This window comes from Haplochromis burtoni, unplaced genomic scaffold, assembly GCF_018398535.1.
Source record: "Haplochromis burtoni strain Fernald_Lab_line unplaced genomic scaffold, NCSU_Asbu1 Contig_464, whole genome shotgun sequence".
NCBI lineage: Eukaryota > Metazoa > Chordata > Actinopteri > Cichliformes > Cichlidae > Haplochromis > Haplochromis burtoni.
Window position 1 is genome coordinate 327,153 of NW_024582825.1, and position 21,470 is coordinate 348,622.

General features: G+C 45.8%; 1 protein-coding gene across 2 annotated transcripts in view; it reads left to right on the top strand.

The window, feature by feature from the left end:
- The window catches only part of tnrc18 (trinucleotide repeat containing 18), a 45,734-nt gene extending 25,512 nt beyond the window's left edge, over positions 1-20,222 (top strand). The window contains exons 8-30 of one of the 2 annotated variants that reach the window (XM_042213654.1): positions 252-398; positions 984-1,168; positions 1,511-1,922; positions 2,127-3,104; positions 3,189-3,334; positions 3,417-3,550; positions 3,687-3,800; positions 3,908-4,088; positions 4,180-4,495; positions 5,132-5,344; positions 7,991-8,155; positions 8,598-9,052; positions 9,448-9,582; positions 10,264-10,405; positions 10,498-10,615; positions 11,275-11,350; positions 11,486-11,642; positions 11,869-11,985; positions 12,387-12,539; positions 13,261-15,020; positions 15,124-15,360; positions 15,530-15,604; positions 16,410-20,222. In XM_042213654.1, the coding sequence (XP_042069588.1) occupies positions 252-398; positions 984-1,168; positions 1,511-1,922; positions 2,127-3,104; positions 3,189-3,334; positions 3,417-3,550; positions 3,687-3,800; positions 3,908-4,088; positions 4,180-4,495; positions 5,132-5,344; positions 7,991-8,155; positions 8,598-9,052; positions 9,448-9,582; positions 10,264-10,405; positions 10,498-10,615; positions 11,275-11,350; positions 11,486-11,642; positions 11,869-11,985; positions 12,387-12,539; positions 13,261-15,020; positions 15,124-15,360; positions 15,530-15,604; positions 16,410-16,616 (6,623 nt within the window). In that variant the 3' untranslated portion in view covers positions 16,617-20,222. The remainder of the gene's footprint in view (positions 1-251; positions 399-983; positions 1,169-1,510; positions 1,923-2,126; positions 3,105-3,188; positions 3,335-3,416; positions 3,551-3,686; positions 3,801-3,907; positions 4,089-4,179; positions 4,496-5,131; positions 5,345-7,990; positions 8,156-8,597; positions 9,053-9,447; positions 9,583-10,263; positions 10,406-10,497; positions 10,616-11,274; positions 11,351-11,485; positions 11,643-11,868; positions 11,986-12,386; positions 12,540-13,260; positions 15,021-15,123; positions 15,361-15,529; positions 15,605-16,409) is intronic. The other variant, XM_042213655.1, reaches the window with a different exon arrangement.
- The last annotated feature ends 1,248 nt before the right edge of the window (positions 20,223-21,470 follow it).

Genomic DNA, 21,470 nt, shown 5'->3' on the forward strand with positions numbered 1-21,470 from the left:
TCTGTCTAGACACGGAGGACAAAAAACCCCCCAAAAACAAAATACTCTCTCAAGCAGCTAAATTCAGTGCACGCTCCCACATGTGATTCCATTATGCTTTCACTGCAAGTATAAATACTGAATGAAGAATAGCACTGGGTAAATGTTGGATTCAGTTTGGCTTCTGTTGACTTTCTCTTCTTTTCATCTGACGTTTTTCACACTTCTGCCTCCATTTTTTCACCCTTTTATTCTCCCCCCCTCCTATTCAGGCCTGGGTCCCTCTTCACTCCACCAGACCCTCCCCCCAGGCTACCCACCCTCTCTGCCAGGCTCGATGCCCCCTCCCTACCAGTTTGCCAGAGATCCGCAGTCTGGACAGCTAATCGTCATCCCATCCGAACACCTGCCACACTATGGTAGGAAAGCTGTTGTCTTTGTAAAAGTGTCAGTGCAAGTTGGCTTCCGTTTTGCTCGAGCAAAAACAAAGGAGTACCACTTTTATACAGACAGATGTTACTGTTTGTACTTTCTGTAAACAAATGAAAATGGAAAATCAGTCATGTTTCTCTGGCTTAATTTTATAATTTGCCATCAGCTGAGGCTATTCTGTGACCATAAGCCACCCTAAACCCTGTATCTGTGATCCTGTAGCAGTGCATTGTACTTCTTTTCCCCTTGTACATACTCAACTCAGTTTCAGTCGTTTTCCTTTACAGTTGAGTAACACCTAATGTGCATGGGGTAGTTATAGCAATGCAACAAGGCAACAGTTTTTATATTAAAACTACATCAGCTGGTTTCCTCAGTGCCCAAAAGCTACAAAAAGGACGTGGAGTATCACAGTAGTAAACAAACCCAAGTTCCAATAATTCTCTATCAAATTAAGAATATCCCAAAAAATCTTTTTGTAAGTGGGGAAAAAACTGCTTTGTAAAAAGCAGAAACTTTGAATGGACATTTAATTTTACTCTCTCCTCATGGCTCTGGCTGCTGTTCTGCAGGTGGTGATGTACTGGAGCGTGGAGCCCCAGTGTGGTCGGGTGTGTACGGTACAACCAGCACTTTGCAGCATGCGGCCCAGCTGCAGCTCCTCTCTCAGCAGCAAATCCTCCGACAACACGAGCTACTCATGATTCAGCAGCACACAGCGCAGGTCCTGGAGCTACAGAGGAATGCACAGATAGCTGTGAGTGAACTTTGTGCTGTTAAGCACCTTCATGTCAACAAACACCATATTTAAAGACATTTCCATGAATATTACACATTGTACAATCCAGCTGTATGTAGACATAAAGGCATAAACACAGCAAAACAATGTTAGATTGGCTTGCAGTAGGATTTTAGTTCCCTGCTTTGATTGCGCTTCCAAAAAGTAAAGATCAGTAAACAGCCATATCCTGCAGCTGCAAAAGCATACAGCCAGGGAAGTCTAAACAAAGCACATCCCACAATTCATATCCTGAGTCTGTCACATCATACACACACGGTGCGTGCGTCTGTCAGAAATATCTCCTCTCCTGTGTTGTAGGAGCGCCTAAAGGCCAGTGAGCACCGGCCAGAGATGGAAGACAAAGCAGACAAGCGTAACACTGACTCAAAGCCCAGACCCTCCTCAATTTCATCCCCGTCTCCCTCACCGGTGCTGCATCCCCGCAAACCTCCTCCTTCCTCTCGATCTCCAACCCCGTCGACATCGTCCCTAACCCCGCTGCCTCGGCTCCCCTCTCCAGTGACCACACTGAAGTCAGAGGAAGGTGGGCAGAGAGTACTGTCTCCGCCGAAGCCCCTGCCTCACCCGTCTTCACCCCGTTCAGCGTCTCCCCCCCCTTCCTCGCCACGGCGGCCTAAACAAGAGATGTCTGAAGAGGGGGAGGTGGGACAGAGGGAACAGAGAGAGGGGCAGAAACAGACCTCTGCACCCTTTCAAAGCATGTACGCCGGTGAGTCTGGAGCAACCTAACAAGTGTATAATGCAGCCATCTTTGCTTTTCATCATCATGTCAGCTAGAGTGGATACATAAGACTTTTTTTTTCCACGGTAGTCCAAGCATAAAGTGTCTTAAGCAAGGAATTAATCAGACCTACCTCCTGATATCAGACAAATTTGCTGTTCTAACTTATATTTTTGTTTGCCTTTGTGACAGATCTCCCTCCAGGTTATCCTTACCAGTCCATCACGGCCCCATTTGGCTCACCTTTTCCTCCTTATCACATCCCAACACCCACAGGGGAAAATGCAGAAGCTGTCCCACCCCGTCGTGTCTGCTCTCCTGCTTTAGCTGCCCCTTTGCCCTCAGCCCATCTCCATTCAAGGCTTTTGGACACAGATATCATGCCTCAAAAGCTAGAGCAGTCAAAGTCGGCATCTTTCCTCAAACAGGAACCTGATGTGGAGCAGGGAAAGCTTGACATAACACCAGAGCCACTCGTACCTCTTCAGCAAAGCTGTAGTCCTGCCCAAGTCACCCAGGACAATGAAGAAGACAGGGAACCCCCAAAGCCACAGCCTCAACCGTTACCTCTGCATGTCCCTAGTCCTCCACCACAACGAGCCAGAGGGCTGGAAATCAGGGAGGAAGAGAGGGAAGAAGGTCAAATCAAAATAGAAGTTTCAGCTTACTCATGTCTGACAGCATATTCTGAGCCTCCTACACTCACAGAAGCTGAACCTAAATCCAAGGTCATAAAGGATCCAGACCAAACACATTATGCAGAGTGCATCAGCACAGATTCAGACAGACAGGAACTGTCTCAGACATGTGCATCACTAGATCAAACCACCAGCGCTTCATGTGAACAGGAACAGCCAGACAGTCCAGTCATCTTGGATGCTCCGAGTCCAAAAGAAAGTCTTGTTGATCCTCTTCTCTATCCACTTCCTGCCCCGACCTCTCCACTTCCACTTGTCATCAGTTCAGAAGATCCCATGGCAGGGATGCTCGCCTTGCTGACAGCTAGTGAGATGGTCCATCCTCTATCAATCACCCCACCTGCCCCAACACTCATACCACAGATTGAAAGCTGCAGCACTGCAGGACCTATGGAGATGGTGGCGCTGGAGGGGATGGCCCTGCTTAGCCAAATGGCTCAGCAAGAGTTAGAAAACAGCCATAAGGAGCAAGGTAAGCAGTTTCTAACAGATGTAATAAACAGCTATTTATATTTATGAACTCCTCTAATTTTAGTTTTTTCTGCATCCCATCCAGATGTGACATTAGAGGGTCTAGACTGTCTTCTTGAAGCAAGCAAACAAATCCTTCTGGAGGCCATAGAGAAACAATCCCACATTGATCTGCCCAGAACGCTGGACCCCAACAAGAAGTACAGCTGGCGGCAGAGGAAAGAGGAGCCGGTAAGATCAAGAAACGTGTGGCCCACAATTGAAAATGAGCCGGTTTAGGAAATGTTTCTCACCTCGTTGCCTCTCTTTGCAGCTGTACAGTAAACTGCCTCTGGATGTGTTGGACACAATGGAAGTGGAACTCCGTGTCCGCTTGGCTGAGCTGCAGAAGACGTATAAAGAGAAGCAGAGAGAGCTCAGCAAGCTCCAGAGACGCAGAGACAAGCGGTAATTTTTTTTTAACACTGCTTGCACACTTGCTGTAAGAATCACTACTACGCGAAATAATCACAAAACTGCGAAAAATGCTTCCATGCCTCCGTTCCTGGACTAACACACGCTTAAAATTGTTTTGTTGTGTCAGTGAGCGCCAGCTGCAGGAAGATGAGAGGCGCAGTCTGACCAGACGGGGTAGAGGGCGACCTAGAAAGAGGAAACACTTGGCCACACCTACCAAACTGGACAGCAGGCCTGGAAAGTGAGTGAACCCACAAATGTAATCTGCTGCTGACTTTTGCCGTTTGTTCTCCTTTACGCATGCTTTTCTATATGCATATTCAGCAAAGGTGGATATTTCTGTCCCAGGGTGGGTAGGACGGTGCAATACTCGGAGGATTCTGAAGCAGGGGAAGGACAAAGGAAGAAGTTCCGGGTGTCCAGAGAAGAAGAGGAGACAGAGGCAGGAAGTGGAGGCTTGAAAGTGAAAAAGAAGAAAAAGAAGAAGAGCTGGAATGACACGGAGCCATCTACCAGTCATCCGCTGGAGGTAGGCTACCTGGAAGTGCATTTTTTTTTGGCAGTAGGGTAATGCGACTGGTCTCGTATAATTAATGATGAGTCTATGGTGATGGTCTTAGGTGCTAAAGGCAAAGCGCGGCCTCCTATGTGAGCAGGAGCAGCTGGCGTCAGACCTCGACAGAGCGCTCTCTCTCTCGCAGCTCGGCTCTCTCGGCGCATCACGCAAATTCACCTCCAGCACGAAATTGGAGAAGTCGAAGAGCAAGTCTGTGGAAAGTCGACTCAAGGAGAGAGGAATCCACTCCTCGGTCAAAGCAGGAAAACACAAGATGGCTTCCAAGGCTTCTGCTTCAGACGCTGCCCGGAAAGTGAAAGGTCAGAAGAAGACAGCTTTGTTCTCTCCCATGAGATCAGAGCTCAGCAGCTGCTCTAACAGTGAGTACCTGGAGACAAAAAGTAGCTTCATGTGTCTTTTCCCCAACTGTCAACACAGCCTGAGTTATAGAGTGACCTACTTTTAGCTAATGCTGATACAGTGTCACTTTTTATATAATTCATGGTTAGACTTGGAAAATTAAAAGTGCAGCACATACTCATGTTTTATGCCACTTACGTCATTTTACATTTGTCAGTCACTGGCTTCAGCACACAGAAAAGTGCTGTAGAGATGGGAGTTGGGTCTGAAGTGGTGGGAATTAGATTTGCATGTGCAAGACTTCCACAGATAAAGTGCATCAGAACCACTGAGAGCAATTTAAAGGTGCACATGTGGATCAGTTTCTGGGTGACCTGCTTGGTCACTCACTAATCTTGTCTTTTTTTGTCTGGCAATGATTTTCTTTCTTGCATTTTCTTGACACATGCTCGTTGGTTAGATGGTGTAGAAAGTTAGATTATCTGCGGCTGACTAGTTCCAGATATGCTGGGCTTTGCTGCATTAGTTTAGAAAATAAAACATTAATCTCTGTGAGGCTGTGATATTGAAACCAAGCGGAAACTCTCTTTGTGTCTGAGTCTTTGTTTCCATCCTCATGACCTCATGAATGATTAACCGCACTCTCTCCACACCAGACTCCGATTCAGAGGAGCACACTTCTGCTCGAGGGGGCTGGCCCCCTCTCTCAGGGACGCGCTCCCACGGCAGCCTGCCCAGGAAGAGGCGGTCCACTTCATCGCCGACATCCCTGCTATCCAGTGAGAAATCTCAGAAGAAGAAACACAAGCACTTATCCCTACTGCTGGAGGAAGCGGGCCTCAGCTCCTCTGACGACTCCTTCGACCAAGGTTACTGACCAAATCTTAGAGCTATTCGCCGCTTGCTGTCGAGTCAGACATCACTGTGTCTTAGAGCTTGTGTCTTAGTTTGGTCTTCACTAAGGCAGCTTTTTTTGGGGTTTTTTTAAGACTGTGCTTTTGCTTGACGATCTCTACCTCTCTCGCTGCTGGCCTCTCTGCAGAGTTGCCATATTTTTTTAAAACAAATGTTTACTTATTTCTACGGTGTTTTTTAATGCCTGGATTGCAAACTGTTTTGTAGCATTTGTACATTGAACATTTTGTGAATTGTGAATTTTTCGCCCCCTCATAAAATTGTATTGCAGTTTGACATCTATAAGCTTTATTAAAGGTGTTGATTTGATTGCTACAGAATGCAAAGCGCCGTGGTCCTTGTGTCTGCTTCATCTGTCTGTCCGTCTCTGTCAGTACGTCCAGCTGCCCAAGTGCACCTCACACATCCTTTGAAGTGCTTTGTTCGTCAAATATCCCTGTGGATAGCTGGAAAATGGCTGTTCTGCTTAAGGGTTCACACTTGGAAAGCTAGAAGATGAATTCAGAGCACACAGAGCCCAGTCTGTTTGGACAGATAATTTCCTTGCTGCGCTTTTAAACGGTCATAAAATAGATGTGTAATGCTAGTGTTAGTTGTCGTGCTTCACTTTTGTTTTTAGACTAACGCTTCTTGAGCATGTGGCCTGGTGTTTGACGTTTTTGGGGGAAAAATGACCCAAGAGTGATTTTGGGATATTTGGACAATAGAGCTCCTCCTGTGTGTCTACTAAACCTTCAAATAACCCTTTTCCCTTTACGTTGCTGTCTCCGACACCTTGCTCTGTCCTCTCACCTTTGACCCCCACCCCCATCCCCTTCCTGCCCTACTCATGATGCTTTTAAGTGTCTCAGCCTGTTCCATATGCTTGTGCTGCTGCTACTGCGACATTACAGAAGCTTGGTGAGGACTAGCGCAGCCTTGAGCCTACACTACCGCGCCATGGCCATTCTGCGCTGTGGCTAAAGCTTTGCTTAAGCTATACTGGGGTAAAGGCCAGGCTACGTTACGGCTAGGCTCTCGCCGCTGCGCTGCCCCGCCCCACCCTGTCTGAGGCCACACCCCTGTCACCTGCTCTGTAAGTAGGATGTGCCCCTCCCTCAATTTTATTATTGACTAACATGGACTATGCTGAAATTGAAATGCCTACAGAGAATATTAACTTTTTTGGGGGGGAGGGGTTTGTTTTGTTTTTTTATTGTTCACACAATTTGGAGCTCTAGCGGTAGCCATGGTTACCCCCACCTACCAAGTTAATGTCTACTGATGGCTTGTAAAAGTTTAAAGAGACACATTTGGTGTTGATTGGGAACAGAGGATATAACCATGGATAATTAAACCACATAAGGGGCCTCACAGGGCTGTCCTCTCAGTGCCTGCTTGTCCTAACGTCTGTCTGCTACTGTTAACGCACCGTGGATTCACAGTACAACATGTGCACCAGATTTGGTTCCTAAAAGTAACTGTTAGAGCCTCGAAACAAGTCTTTAAATGTTTTCATTCTTGTCTCGAGCTGCAGTGAAAGTAAACTGTACAATTAATTGGGGTTAAAGCCTAAAAACCCTGCAGTGACCGGCAGGTATGCTCCAGGGAAACCTGACAGCACAGTCACCTCTGATTCTTCTTAGAACTGAGGCTTTAAACACAAAAATCCAGAACCACTTGATTTTCAGCCTAGTGATGAGTTTCCTTTCCCTAACATTTTTTTTTATAGTTCTGTGCTTTAGCATCACTTAAATCCCAAAGTTATAGCCTTTTAATAATTTTACAGCTCTTAAATGTACTGTGTATCCACCCTCCATGTTAACACTAACCCCCTCTGTTCATGAACTGCTAACTGCCAGCTACATGCAGCTAACAGCCACTATGCTACACTCTGAGTGTGTGTGTCTCTTTGTGTGCTCTTCTGGCTTGTCAGAGGAGGAGGAGCAGCTTTTATTTTATTTCCATGATGTTTTTATTTTTCCAATAATAAATAATATCCCAGTCAGCTCACGCGGGTCTTACTGACTTTGTGGGGACCTTAATCTGTTTCACCACTTACATTATGGGGACATAACTACTTAATGGGACCTCATGATGCAATGAATACATTTGAAAGTAAAGTGATGTTTTCAGGATAGGTTTAGGTTGGGATTAGGTTCAGGCAAGCTACAGCTAAGGTTATACGAGATTTCCAGTGTAAGTCAATATAACGTCCTCTGAAATCAGGTGTGTGTGTGTGTGTGTGTGTGTGTGTGTGTGTGTGTGTGTGTGTGTGTGTGTGTGTGTGGGGCTCAGATGCATGTTTATGGTTGATTCTGCTTGCTGTTGCTTTCTCGTGCAGCTTTACATAAAGGCGGGCTGCGGCAGTTCAGACAGTGGATCTCCTCTCTCTCCACTCTTTTTTCTCTCCCGCCTACACGTGTGTGTGTTTATGTGTACTTGTGTAAACACATAGTTAAAGATCCGGGCTGCTGCAATAGCGGTGTTATTTCTTTTGTTAATTAGCCCTCTCTGTGGTGCACTCTCTCTGCAACAGTAGGAAGCGATCTGACCTTTGGTCCAGACCTCCTGCCGTGAACACATTTGTCTCTGAGCTGGAAATCTTTTCTCTGATGCAGAAACCTCCGAGGACGAGGAAGAGTCGGATTCAGACGACGACCCCGGTTGTGAGGAGAGCGGGCTGGGTCTGCTGGCCAGGTTTGCGGCGAGTGCGCTCCCTGTCAGCTCGGCCTCTTTGAGCCTCCACCACGACAGCAAACACTGCAGCAGGCAAAGCACTCTGGGTAAAAGATCTTACACACAAATGAGCTGTGAACTGATGTGCCTTCTCTCTCCTTTTGTTTTAATGCAGACAGACCCGGTTCACTCTGCTTAAACTGATTTCACACATTCCCCCGATGGCCTTTAACTCTATTGTGGTTTTTTTGTGGTTGAGCAGATTCACCACCTGAGCATTCGTTCAGGATTTTCTTATTGATTGAAGGTTAAATTTTAATTCATTTCTAATTGTCACACCAAGGGTGTGTGTAACGATTCACCCTTGAATTATGTATTAGTTTCAAACTGATCAATACTCCTATTCACAGAGTTATTGATTTCAGGCAATCTACCACTTCAGTTCGTTAATGACTGGATGTTTATGGGAGGAGTCTAGTTTTATGCATGTGCGAGAGATACATAGGAAGAGTTTTTACCATCATATGACCCTCTCCTCACCTCCTACAGGTTCAACAGAGTGCGAGTGGTCAGACTCTGGCTCGGACGTGCGGTTAAGGAAGTTCCCTTCTCTGCTGCACGGAAAACGCTCCGCCCCCGAGCTCCCCCTTTTGCCACCAGCGACCCGCCGCGTTGACCAGAGTAGCCCCACCAAGCGAGACGAGGCGCTGCAAGTCAAACGCAAACCTCTGCCCAAATCACGCCCTACGCCTCGCTCACCCCGGAGATTTAGTTTCGACCTCGCCAGCAGCTCTGGGTTCGGAGGTTTCAGCGAGGATGAGGGTTGGAACCGCCGACGCAGCGAGAGGATTTTTCTCCACGATGCCACGGTTTCAGCCTCCACCCCTTCCATCAGTCAGAGCTCCTCGTCCTCCTCCACCAGCTCAGCCCCACCGCTCACACCGAAGGCCGTCTCCAGACCGAAGCCCACTCAGCCCAGCAGAGACGGGAAAGACGTGGTGAAAGTATGTCAAGAAGTCACTGAGCTGTTACCGGCTCAGACTGAACAGCAAAATCACACCTTTTCCCCCTCTCTTCTCACTCCACATCTTTTCTACCCTTGTTCAGACTCCTGCTCCCTCGCATCCTTTTTTCTATTGCAATGTTTGCTAGTGTGTGTGTTTAGGAGTGTATGTCAGAGCGCCAGCAGGGTTTCCTTTACTTCAGTCAGTGCAGCACTCCCCTGCTGTCTGTGGCGTGTTGCTGACAAGAAAGGACAACTGCAGGCGGCTTGGATGCCCCCCCCCCCCCCCCGTGTGTGTGTGTGTGTGTGTGTGTGTACACAATGTGATTCTGCCCAACAGAGCCTCGGTGACATAATTTATTCATATGCATGTTTTTAACTGTGTTGTAAAAACAGAAAAAGAAGCTGAAGGACTCTCCTCTGCCTGTGAGCCCGTCCACTCTGTGCAGTCCAGTCACAGACAGCCCTGCACCGCTGAGCCTCAGCCTGGCACGTAAGAGTCAACCAAAACCCAAGACCAAAGCCAGAGAGGTCAGTATGATGATAAATTTGCTGCAAAGGTGCAAACTTAATTTTGCTGACAAGGACAAAGCCAGATCTTTAAAGTCATTGGACCTAATAGTGCAAAAGGTACTTTGAGGCTTGGCGTTGTGTGCTGTGCTGTGTGTGTGTGTGTGTGTGTGTGTGTGTGTGTGTGATTTGTGTGTGATGTTGTGTGTGTGTGTGTGCGTGTTGTGTGTGTGCGTGTGCATGTGTGTGCGTGTGCGCGCGCGCGCACAGTATCAAAAGGTCTTCAGAAACAAACTAATAGCTTGTGTTGGATTTAACACTTTTGTTTTGTTACTGAGGGGAAAGAGTAAACCTAATTGTGTGATTTCTGCCAAAGTGTTGTATTTCTCACCATCTGCCGCCAGACAAAACTTGAGTTTGCTTTGGAAAAGGAAGCAGAAGTGTGTGCAGGGCTCTTTGTGCTGGTGGAGATCGTTTATTCGACAGCATAAGTGTTGTAATATGCTACTGTTTGTGTGTGAAAAGTTCATTTGTGGTGTGTCAGCCTGGTGATTTGGTGGAGTGCCACAAGTCAACATTAAGTAGAAAAGCCACTGTGTCGCAGGGGGAATCACTCTTGTTCCACAATAATTTGATTGTAAGGAAAATAACATCATTACGGTTTTTTGGGAATCTAATCAAATCTGCTTGTTTGTGTTGCAGCCTTCCAGGGGTGCGGTGAGCCGGCTGATGGAGAGCATGGCGGCAGACGAAGACTTCGAACACAACCAAGACAGCAGCTTCAGCGAGGACGAACTCCTCCCAGCACGAAGCAGCAGCGTGTCAGAGAGTGCCTCAACTCCTGGTCAGTGTTCGCAGACTCGAACCTCAGATTGTCACACATGCTAAAATGATAGCATGTATATTTATTACTGTTTGGGGTGGTGTTGTGTTCAGCTCCAGTGCAGTGTGTGCTAGATAAGGACTCTCTGGTGGACGGACTCAGAGTATTGATCCCGATGGACGACCAGCTACTGTACGCAGGACATGTGAACACTGTACACTCCCCTGACATGTGAGTACGCATTAGCAGACTTGTAAGTAGAGGGAAAAAACATGTGAGACGTTTGAACACCTTCTTAGCTTAACATAAAAGTTTGAAGCGAGCTTTCTCAGTAAAAGTTGTAAACACAAGAAAAGCCTAAAAGTTCATGCTATCCATCACGTTTTCCAAAGTCGTCCAGTGGCCCGAATTGGGATCTTTACCAGGCCAATTTTTGCCCTCGGGCCTTATGTTTGACAGCCCCTGCTTTAACCACACACATGCATTCACACAAACATGGAAAAACATGAAATTTCACTGATGAGTTTTTGACCCACTCCCACTGTCGACATGAAATTTCACATCTGTGTTAATTTGGATCCTGTATGGTTATGTTAGACAGATATTTTTGACCCTATGGTTGTTCTTGCTACAAATAAGTACCACCAAAACCACATTTTGCCACAATGACACTCACACAAAGTGAAAACAATAGTAAAGAGAGTGGGTTCCTCTATCTGCTACACTTCAAGCTCTATCAAGATATGGCCTAAACTCTGGTTCTGACAAAGAGACCACTCACACTACCAAGAACGCTGCTGTGGCTCAGGAGACTGTCTGACAGTGTTGTTTAAAGCAATGACCCTTGCTCGATGACCCCAAGCTTTTGACAAACTCCCCTTTTCCCACAGATACAGTGTGGTGGTGGAGGGGGAGCGAGGAAACCGACCGCACATCTACTGCTTGGAACAACTACTCCAGGAGGCTGTGAGTATCTATGTGAAATATATGAGGTGTAAAGAGTAGCAAAAATAAAAGTATTGTGTTCATATGCAAAGGGAAGTATGAAATAGTTTGATGCTTTAGCTTGCCATATAAGAGTTCCTACTTCTGTGTGTACAGATCATTGATGTGAAGCCTCCATCCGTGCGCTATCTCCCTGAGGGCACCCGCATCGCTGCCTACTGGAGCCAGCAGTACCGCTGTCTTTACCCCGGCACTGTTGTCAACGGTGCGACAAGAGCACAAACAGCCACCACTTCAATGATAGGATTCATAAGCAAGTTACATTGTTGCCAGCAGCACAAACAAATGCAAACGATCTTAGCAGAGCTGCACTTTCATTGTAGGGATGTTACTGTCTTGGAGATTGTAAAGGAAACGTAACTGGTCTGGATTCTGTTCTTGACTTCAGATCGAAACATGCTACATCAGCCCTTTTTAATCTAATCTAACCAGATACAATCGTTCCTGCTGACCTGCGCATTTTCGTTTCTTCCAAACAGGAAGTTCAGACATCGATGAGAATGACGATCTCATCACGGTGGAGTTTGACGATGGCGACACGGGCCGCATCCCTCTCTCACACATCAGACTGCTGCCGCCAGACTACAAGATCCACTGTGAGCACGAAATATGCACACAACACAGTGTGAAAGGTTTAGCACCAGAGACACTCAGATTAGTCTTGGAGAATGAGAAGGGGGAGTAAAGGGGAGCAGTGAGAAAAACGGGGACCATGAAGCACATTGCTCCCTAAAAAACTGAACATATTTAATGATCACCGAGTCCTAATCCCCGTGTTTCTCTTTGGGAACTTGTAATAAGCAAGGTGCTTCCAACACTTCCTGAGGGGATGAAGACAGTAGAGTGTATGCTCATACATAACAGTATCCTAAACATCTTAGCCCAGTTTGCACATTGCAGACAACCAACGTGAGCCCCCAGCCCCCTGAAATCTCCTGCATTCATTATTAAAAGTGTGAAAAGCACAAACTTTAAACCCTTGTCTTCTTCTGTAAAGGTGCCGAACCATCCCCGGCTCTGCTCGTGGCCAGCTGTTCCAGGAGGAGGGTCCGCAAATGCAGCAAAGAGGGTAAAGAGGCGGGAGCAAAGCCAGAGGAAACCACACCCAAGATCAAGGGAAAACCTGGTCGCAAACCCAAACCCAAACCAGGTGAGCCAAACAAAGTACTAATACCATCACATTGTCTCGAACTCCTCAACTTTCTGCTTTACTCTGATGGAAAACTTTTATTCCCAAAGCTGAATGTCTCTGCGTACATTTTTACATGCTTGAGACTTTTTGTTTATCAGAGATAATAACCCACTCTCGCCCTATGACAGCTGGGATAGGCTCCAGCGCCCCCTGCGACCCTGAAAAGGATAAGCGGAAGCGAATGGATGGATGGATGGATGGATGGATGAGAGATAATAACAGAAACATTTCTGTGTGGTTTCTTTCTGCATTTATGAGAGAGGCCACTTTCGATGAGTCACGTTTTTAAAACAACAGAACCAGCAAAAATAGCTTGAGGTTCAGAAGTGTCAGACATCTCTAGTTTGACCATGTGTGTCATCTCTGATGTCAGTTTAATGAATTTACTCAAACTGCTGCTGTGCTGTTCTGTGAAGCTCGCAGCCTGTAGCTTTAACTGTAATAAAAAGCACACCGCTTGTCCGATTTGCTGACGCTGCCACGTTTTGACTGGGTAAGCAGTTCTTAGATGTAATATTTTCATTTTAGAAACGTTTGCTTGCTGATCTGTCTACCCTGCTCAGCATGACGAGCTGCAGACCACAAAAGTCACGAAGCCACACAATGGAAATGTCAGCAAATGCGGAGTAAAGCAGGAAATAAAATTACATTTGTATTGTTTTTCCTCTTTTCCCCACAGAGAGCTCCATGAACTCAGACGGTCGGGAGAAAGCTGATCCTCCACCTTCCTCCACCCAGCCAGTTGAAAGACCCCAGGCTCCAGCCAAGCCCGCCCAGGAGCGACCCTCCTCTGTCCAGAAACCAGCTCAGGAGAAACCCCGCCCTGCATCCCGGCCAACACTGGGAACCCAAACAAAACCAGGCCGAAAGAGCTCCGCTACATCCCCAACAAGCAGCCCTACGCTTTCCAGTCCAGTGCCCAGGAAGAGCAGTCCGGCGCAGCCTCCAGCTTCTAAAGCAGCTCGTTCTCTCCCTCCCTCGCTCTACCCCTCCACCTACGGTAAGGTCCTGACTGTGGATCTGTACAGCGAGCCAAACCTCAGCTCGTACAACAGCCAGCGCAGAGAGAGGGAGAATAACAGCAATGTCAGTCCTACTGCAAACAGGCCAATGTCTAGGCCCAGTATAACTGCTTCGTCTACTGCATCCAAACCTGCTGCGTCATCCACACCCAGGCCTACTTCTAGTTCCTCGCCTAAAACCAAACCCTCCTCAGACCATCACAGCAGCTCTAGACCCAGCCTAAGCTCGGGACTCATGCCCAGCCCCATTTCTAGGCTGTCAGCAGGCAAAACCAGCTCTTCTCTGACTCCCAGACCTTCATCATCATCTTCAATATCGTCATCCTCGGCTCCCAGACCTAAAATCAAGATGCCGTCCGACCAGCTGTCGTCCAGGCCGAGCTCCATCTCCAGGCCCAAGACCAGCTCTGGGCAGGGTGATGTGAGGCGGAAGTCTCTCTCCGCAGAGCCCCTCGTGAAGCTCGACCACGAAGGAGTCACCTCCCCTAAAACTAAGAAGACGAAGGCGCTGATGTTGCTGGAAGGTCGTGAAGTTAGGCGAGACCACACCCCCATTAGCACAGCCACAGCCAATCAAAAGCTACTAAAGCCTAAAGTGAGAGCTCCGGGTAGTGAGACTGGTGTGCCAGACAAGGACTCAACCTACAAAGCTCCAATGATGGCTAAAGAGAAGGCAGACAGTCGTGGAGGTAGAGGACAGGAGGTGGACACAAGAGAGGAGAAAGGTAAAAAGGAGGAGAAAAAGGAAGTGGAGAAGAGGGAGGGAAGAAAGATGAAAGAGGAATCTCAGAGCAGCAGCAGCTCAGACTCAGAGGAAGAAGCAGAGAAAGGGAAAATCAAGAAGAAGAAGAAATGCACCTCAAGCTGCTCTTCATCGTCTTCATCCTGCTCTGGTTCTTCCTCATCTTCTTCCTCATCGTCATCTTCATCATCATCTTCATCGACTGACGACTCCTCCTGCAGCTCAGATGAAGAGAGGACTCCTACACCTCCACCAGCCTCAGTCCAGAAGCCTCCAGAACAAGATAAACCTAAAGAAGAAGCAAAAGAAGAAGAAGAGGAGGAGGAAGAGGAGGTGAAGAAAGAGGTTGAGGTGAAAATGGAGGAGGAAGAACTGTCTCCACCACCGCAGTCTCCCTCCCCTTCAACCTCTCCAACAGCTGCTGCTCCTGCTCCCTCTAAACCGGCTAAGCCAGCCACCGGAAAGGGCTCCGGACAAAGGGGTCGTCCTCCAAAACCAAAGCCCAGTGGAGGAGAGGGGAAAGCGGGGAGGCCAAAGAGGAGAGAGGGGGTCCACCTTCCCACGACTAAGGAGCTGGCTAAACGTCAGAGGCTTCCAAGTGTGGAGAACAGGCCCAAAATTTCAGCTTTCCTTCCTGCACGACAGCTCTGGAAGTGGTTTGGGAAACCCACTCAGGTGAGGAGAAAAATCTTTTTCTATCATGTAGGAAAAAAATTAATGAAATGTAGATATCGCTCTTTTCACTCTGTGACCAACATGTCCTTTGTGGCCCCTCCAGAGACGCGGTATGAAGGGCAAGGCTAAGAAGCTCTTCTACAAAGCCATTGTGCGTGGCAGAGAAATGATCCGCATCGGGGACTGTGCAGTGTTCCTGTCCGCCGGCCGCCCCAACCTGCCCTTCATCGGTCGCATCCAGAGCATGTGGGAGTCCTGGGGCAGCAACATGGTGGTCAGGGTCAACTGGTTCTATCATCCAGAGGAGACGAACCCCGGCAAGAAACTCACAGACAAGAAGGTAGAAGTTTGTGCTCAACACTGATCAAAGGTTTATAAAGAAAGACGGCGTTAATGTACTACACTTTTTTTTTTATTTTTATTTTTTTATATAGAGGTTTATAAAAATGTGTAAGTGTTTGAGGAGCTTCCAGCTTTGTGTCCTAAGTGTAAGATTGCTTCCTCTGCAGAACTGGGATCAGATATGCGGACAGTCTTTACCAGCAGCTCTGCACTCTTCCATCCAGAGGAAAGACTTTATGGAGGTGAGGAAAAGTTTTATCTCTGAACTTCAGACTTCATATTCTACTGCTGCTTATTCCAGTATGGGCAAACTGACAAAGTGTACTTAAATGGATTCACAACCAGGAAAAATACAACTGAATACAGCCATAAATAATCCTGTTGGTTGGAAAAGGAAAGCTTCATACAGTGTTCTTTCTTATTTGTAATAAAATAACTTTCTATAAAAAAAAAAATTCACTACTATTTGGTCTTGCTACATGTTTTGCATGCTAGTCTTGAGCCACTGCCGATCTGTATTAGCCAGAACACAATGTTTAACATCAGCTGTAATCCCAAAGCTAGTCCATTTTAGCTAGCATGCTAACACTAACTTTCTTTGCTACCTCACTGTAACTGAGAGATCAATAATAATCGTTTTTTAGGACAAAATAAAATAGCACTAGAAAGAAAAGACAAGTTATATAATAACTCACCGTCACGGCAGATGGCTCCCCCTCCCTGAGCTGGGTCCTCTAGGAGGCTTCTTCCTGTCAAAAGGGAGTTTCTCCTTCCCGCTGTCACAAAATACTTGCTCAAACAGTCTGATTGTTAGGGTTTTCTCTCTATTATTGTAGAGTCTTAACCCTTAAGTCTAGCATGAGCCACTGCTGAACTCAATAACAGACAAGTATTTGATTCTTGGGCTCTTAGCTGTAGAAGTGGTGGCTCGTTTTCTTCAGTCAGGGTGATGAGCCTTTGTTGTTATTTACCATTTATGTGTTAGTGTTGACTTGTCATCTGAATGTGGGCTACAAAAGCAGTAAACACAGCCTGTGTCTGTCGCAGCGCGCCCTCTACCAGTCGTCTCACAGCGACGAGAACGACGTGCAGACGGTCAGCCACAAGTGCCTGGTGGTGAGCGTGGAGGAGTACGAGCAGATGACCCACACTCGCCGCTACGCCGACAGCGAGGACCTCTACTACTTGGCTGGCACCTACGAACCCACCACGGGGATGATCTTCAACACCGATGGAGTTCCAGTCATCTGCTAAAAAAAAAGAAAAGAGAAACTCACTACGAGTTGATAAAACCAAATTGTGACCCGGCTTACTTTGGACCTCACTGGGAAGGAGTCAGTACCCAACCTGTCAAATCACTGATTTTCACTGGCGGTGGATCTTTTCACAGACTCCATGAACAGAACTGCTCTGAAACACTTTAAGTAAAACAAAAAAAAGCAAAAAATTAAGAAGACAGTCATGAACAGCTACTACTACAGAAACTGGAGACACTATGTAGACAGTATTAGAAGAAACGCGTCTCTTGAAACATTTGCACACACGAACGTCATGAACACGCTTCTGTTTTCCTTGTTGTGTTCATGGGAAAGCTTTTCGAACACGCATGAACACTTCGGTCTCCTTTTACAAGTAAAGGCACCCTGTCTAAAGAGACACACGTACGCTCACACGTGCACAAACGCAATGTAAATACAGACGCCATGTGACGCAGTTATATAGAGGACAATAATGAGTGTTTTTATTTTCATCTAATAGATTTATGTCAGAGTACTTTTTTTCTAAAGAGGTAAACAGTCAAGAAGCTTTAATGAACTGTGAATGAAGATGCAGGAGATGCAGGCCTGTGTCAGTCTGTCCACCCCCAAACCTGCCCCCCACCCACCCACACACGCTCCGGCTAAACGGACAGACGGACCCCGCTGGTGTGATGTTGTGATTATGTTGCTGTGGTGATGTTACAGTCATGTTACAGTTATATAAATGTATCTACAGAACAGCAGGAGCGACAGACAAAGAGAGAAGGAGATGCACAGAGAGAGGTAGACTCCTCCTTACCAGAGAGCACCTAAAAAAAAAAACACTTAAAAATCTATCTGTCTTTAATTTAAACGCCCCTCCTCCTCCGCCCACAATCCCCCTTGACAATCCTAACTTGGGCAGACAAAACTGCCCGTGTGCTTCTAAAAACTTCCTGCTCCCTCAGAGACTCAGGCTAAAGAGAGAGGAAGGATCTTGTACTATTAAAAGCACTTCTCATTTTCATCTTTGAGCTCCTTGTTTTTAAAGAGGGGGGGGAGACGAAAAATCCACCCCGAAAACACGCAAACACTAGAAAACAAAAGCAGCTGCTGTGGAAGTGTGCTGCATTTTGTTATTTGCCCGTTTTGTTTCAACGCTTGGAGAAGTGGACCCCAAAGGAGGCGCAGACATGAGATGTGGTGCCTTAAAGGCCTGTCTGGATATTTTTTTTTAAATAAAAGCATCCTGGGAAATGTAGGCCACCTCTCTTTTTACTTTACAAACAAAATGGGTAACCAAGAAAAAAATAAACCACAACACTTGATGAAAAAGGAGATCTGTGAATGCACTGCACGATATAAGCTAATGTATCAGCAGTGCAGGATTCCCAATGGGTGGATTTTTTTCCCTCCTCCTCCTCCTTTGTTTTTTTGGTTTTGTTTTTTTATTTAGGGTTGTGAGCGCTGCAGCCGGTCTGAGAAGCATCAAGGTCATGCCTCTGATATTCGCCACGGAGCTGCCAGCACTCGTTAGATCAACATAATTCAGTTTTAACACTCCTCTTCCGCAGTCTGCAGCGTTTGCAACCTCCAAATGTCCTGCGCTTGGATGCATCTTATTTTATTTTTTTCTTTTGCTTCTGCTGTTTTATGGATGTTCATCGTTTTAGCCTCTTTAATCACATTTTGCCCTACAAGCAATCATCTTTAACAAGAGTGCACTTTGAATGAGCTCCGCTGCAGAGGAGAGTCTTGTATGTTTTCTTAAAGTATTTACTAACCCCCCCCCCCAAAACAAACCTCCCGCTGCTGTCACCGTCTCTTCTCTGCACGCCACCGTTCCCCCGTCAGAAACAAGCAGCGACACATTCGTCTTGTTTTGACGTTGTTGTTTTTTTGTTGTTGTTAATTCTGTGTGCCTCGTTTCACCGTTTTTTAGTGGGAGACTGTTGAATGTCGTGCTCAGGATTGTGAGCATTTTGAGAGGCCTTACTCTCCTAGGCCTTATGATGATGATGATGATGATGATGATGATGATGATTATGATGATTCGCCAAATCTTTTACACCCCCCCCCCCAAAGTCCTGCACCTTCAGGAGGAATAATTAGATATGCTCCCAGTCTGCTGGGAAAACGCCTTCTTTATGATCGTGTTTTGGTTTTGCAACCTATCCAACCGACCCGGAGCTCTTAACCGACTTACTTTGTGTATAATTTGTATTGGATATAACCGTATCTTCTGCATACAGTATATCAGTGTATGTATACATGCAGTGTATGGTAGCTGTATGCTGTATAAACATGTAGGTTTTAAACATGTTGCCCTCTCTGCTTTGCTGCAGAGTTTAAAAATTGTCTTGTTGATATTCAATAGGTTTAATATTTTCTACTCTTGTTGAGCTCTTATGTCTAGATTTGTCTAATTTTTATCGTACCCTATATATCATGTTTTAAGTCACTCTGGAGGACAACCCCACATGTCCCTGTTGTTAATGTGGCAGCAGTGCCAGCACAGTAACAATTCCATATGCATTTATGTATATATATAATCCAGATGTGATAGCCACAGAGTAAAAGAGAAAGTTTGATAATGTGCTGCTAGTTTATTAGTATTTAAAAAAAAAAAAAATGAATCTGGTACAGAGTGAGTCCATGTGCCACTTTCTGAGATTGCTACCATCTTATCTGCTAAAGCCCCACCTGCTCCTGTCGGTTCATTTCAGACTAAAACTCGATGCATTTCTGCAGATAAACGTTTTTAAATGACAGGCAGGCCGAAAGTGTCTCGGCTCGTTGGCGTTTGGATGTGTGGGAGCATCGTGGATACACAGGTCGCACCGGTGTTTGCAGAGTGAACAAGCTCCGTATTAAAGTGCCCGTTATGAATGTTTGTTTACCCCTGGAGCTGCTCAAGCACTTTTTTCTGTGTGTGTCTGTGTGTGTGTGTGTGTGTGTGAAGGACAGAGGTAAGGAGACTGATAAGACATCAAGCTCTTATCTCCTGCTGTCACCACACACACACACTCTTACACACCCTTGTAACCCTTAAAGGTGTGTTTTATTGCCTTCCAATCTCTATTTGCCCCCCCCAATCTCCATCCAAAGCCCAGCCTTAGGCCTTCATACAGGGTCCAACACAAACACAGACACACACTTATTCCCCGTTTCGCCTTCAATTTTTTTTTTGTTTTTATTTTTTTGGTCATACATTTTAAGGGTCTGACTTTGCATATGTTCTGTTTATCATTGTTTGTCTTATTTGGGCTTTGTACTTGATTATTTGCTGTGATTGCTTTTTTGCATCCCCCTCCACACCCTTTTTTTTTTTTTTTTGCAAGGTTCCGGCCCCCCCCCGCTTCCCCTCTCTGAACAATCGTCCACGCCTCTCAAGCAATACTGCTGACTGGCACTGGGAGCTAGCTGCTAGAGAGAGAGAGGAATGGGAGAGAGCGAGCAAAAGAGAGAATGAGAGAGAGAGAGAGAGAGAGGTGGACTGGAGGCTGGTTCTTCGTCTGCTGTTCCTTCAGTATCGTTATCGTCCTGTTACAGAAAAGATTATTTTGAAAATAAATAGAAAAATCATCTAAGTTTTGTAAATGATCCTTCACTGTCGGGGGGAGAAAAAGCTATCAGAATATACTTTGTACACATGTCTAATCTTGTAAAAAATGCAAAAAGAATACATTTTAGAGAGAAATCTGAAACCTGATATATTCTGTCACCCTATACTGTATGTGTAAGGAACTGTTCTTTTTTTCTCTTTTTTTACAGACAGCAACCACGTTTATCAGTGTTTCTTTGAAATTGTTTTAGTAACTCAATATTTTATAGGCAATCAATAAACAGATGGAACTGTATGTCTCTGACTCTCTGATTTGAAAACAGTGTTTTTCATTTGACTAAAGGTGCAGACGCTCGTGTTCTGGAGCTGTTTAATGTTTTCCGACAAATTGATTCATTTTTAGAAACTTAGTTCATTTACAAAGCATAACAACAGGCACTGCTTCGTGGAAGCTGCCATGTTGTCCCGCCATCTTGAATACGGTGGCCAAAAGGGACATCACAGTTCAGGTTAGGCTCGAGTGATTTGATTACATTCTCACATCGAGTATTTTTTGCTAACATCCACTTTAAAGAAAGTTTTACTAACAGCGGCATTTACTCACAGAAACATTCAGGATGTCCTCAACAACTCACCTCTGTAACCTCTGTCACCACCATCGATACCAGTTCAGTATCAGTATTGGAGTCCTTTCCCATAGTTTTACAGCCTCCTCCGTGATAAATAGACATGAATGCTTTTTACCTGGCATATTGACACCTGAGGTAAACGGTGGGCTGATGGCCTACCCAGATAGCAAAATAATCCAGGACAGATCTGATGCAGAGTCACGTTTCTCCAGAGTACACTCCCTACAGATAAACAGTGGCCTGAGTTTTTAATCAAAACTAATAATAAAAATATTTAATTTTTTAAATTTCTGGTTATCTGCTGAGTGCTGATATTATTGAAATACTGTTTTTTTTGTTTTTTGTTTTTTACACAAACAGTAATAGAAACACAACGGCAACCCGTGGTAATTATGCGATACAATCTAAATGTAATATTGTGACTAAACCATGTTTGTCCTACAGTGGCCACCTTAGATAGGATTATGCACTTAAATTAGAGGGGTAAGAAAACAAAACTTAGTTGACTGCAATCTACTGACATCTAGTAGTGAGATTTTATACACTGTACCTTTACAGGGAGTGCAGAATTATTAGACAAATGAGTATTTTGTCCACATCATCCTCTTCATGCATGTTGTCTTACTCCAAGCTGTATAGGCTCGAAAGCCTACTACCAATTAAGCATATTAGGTGA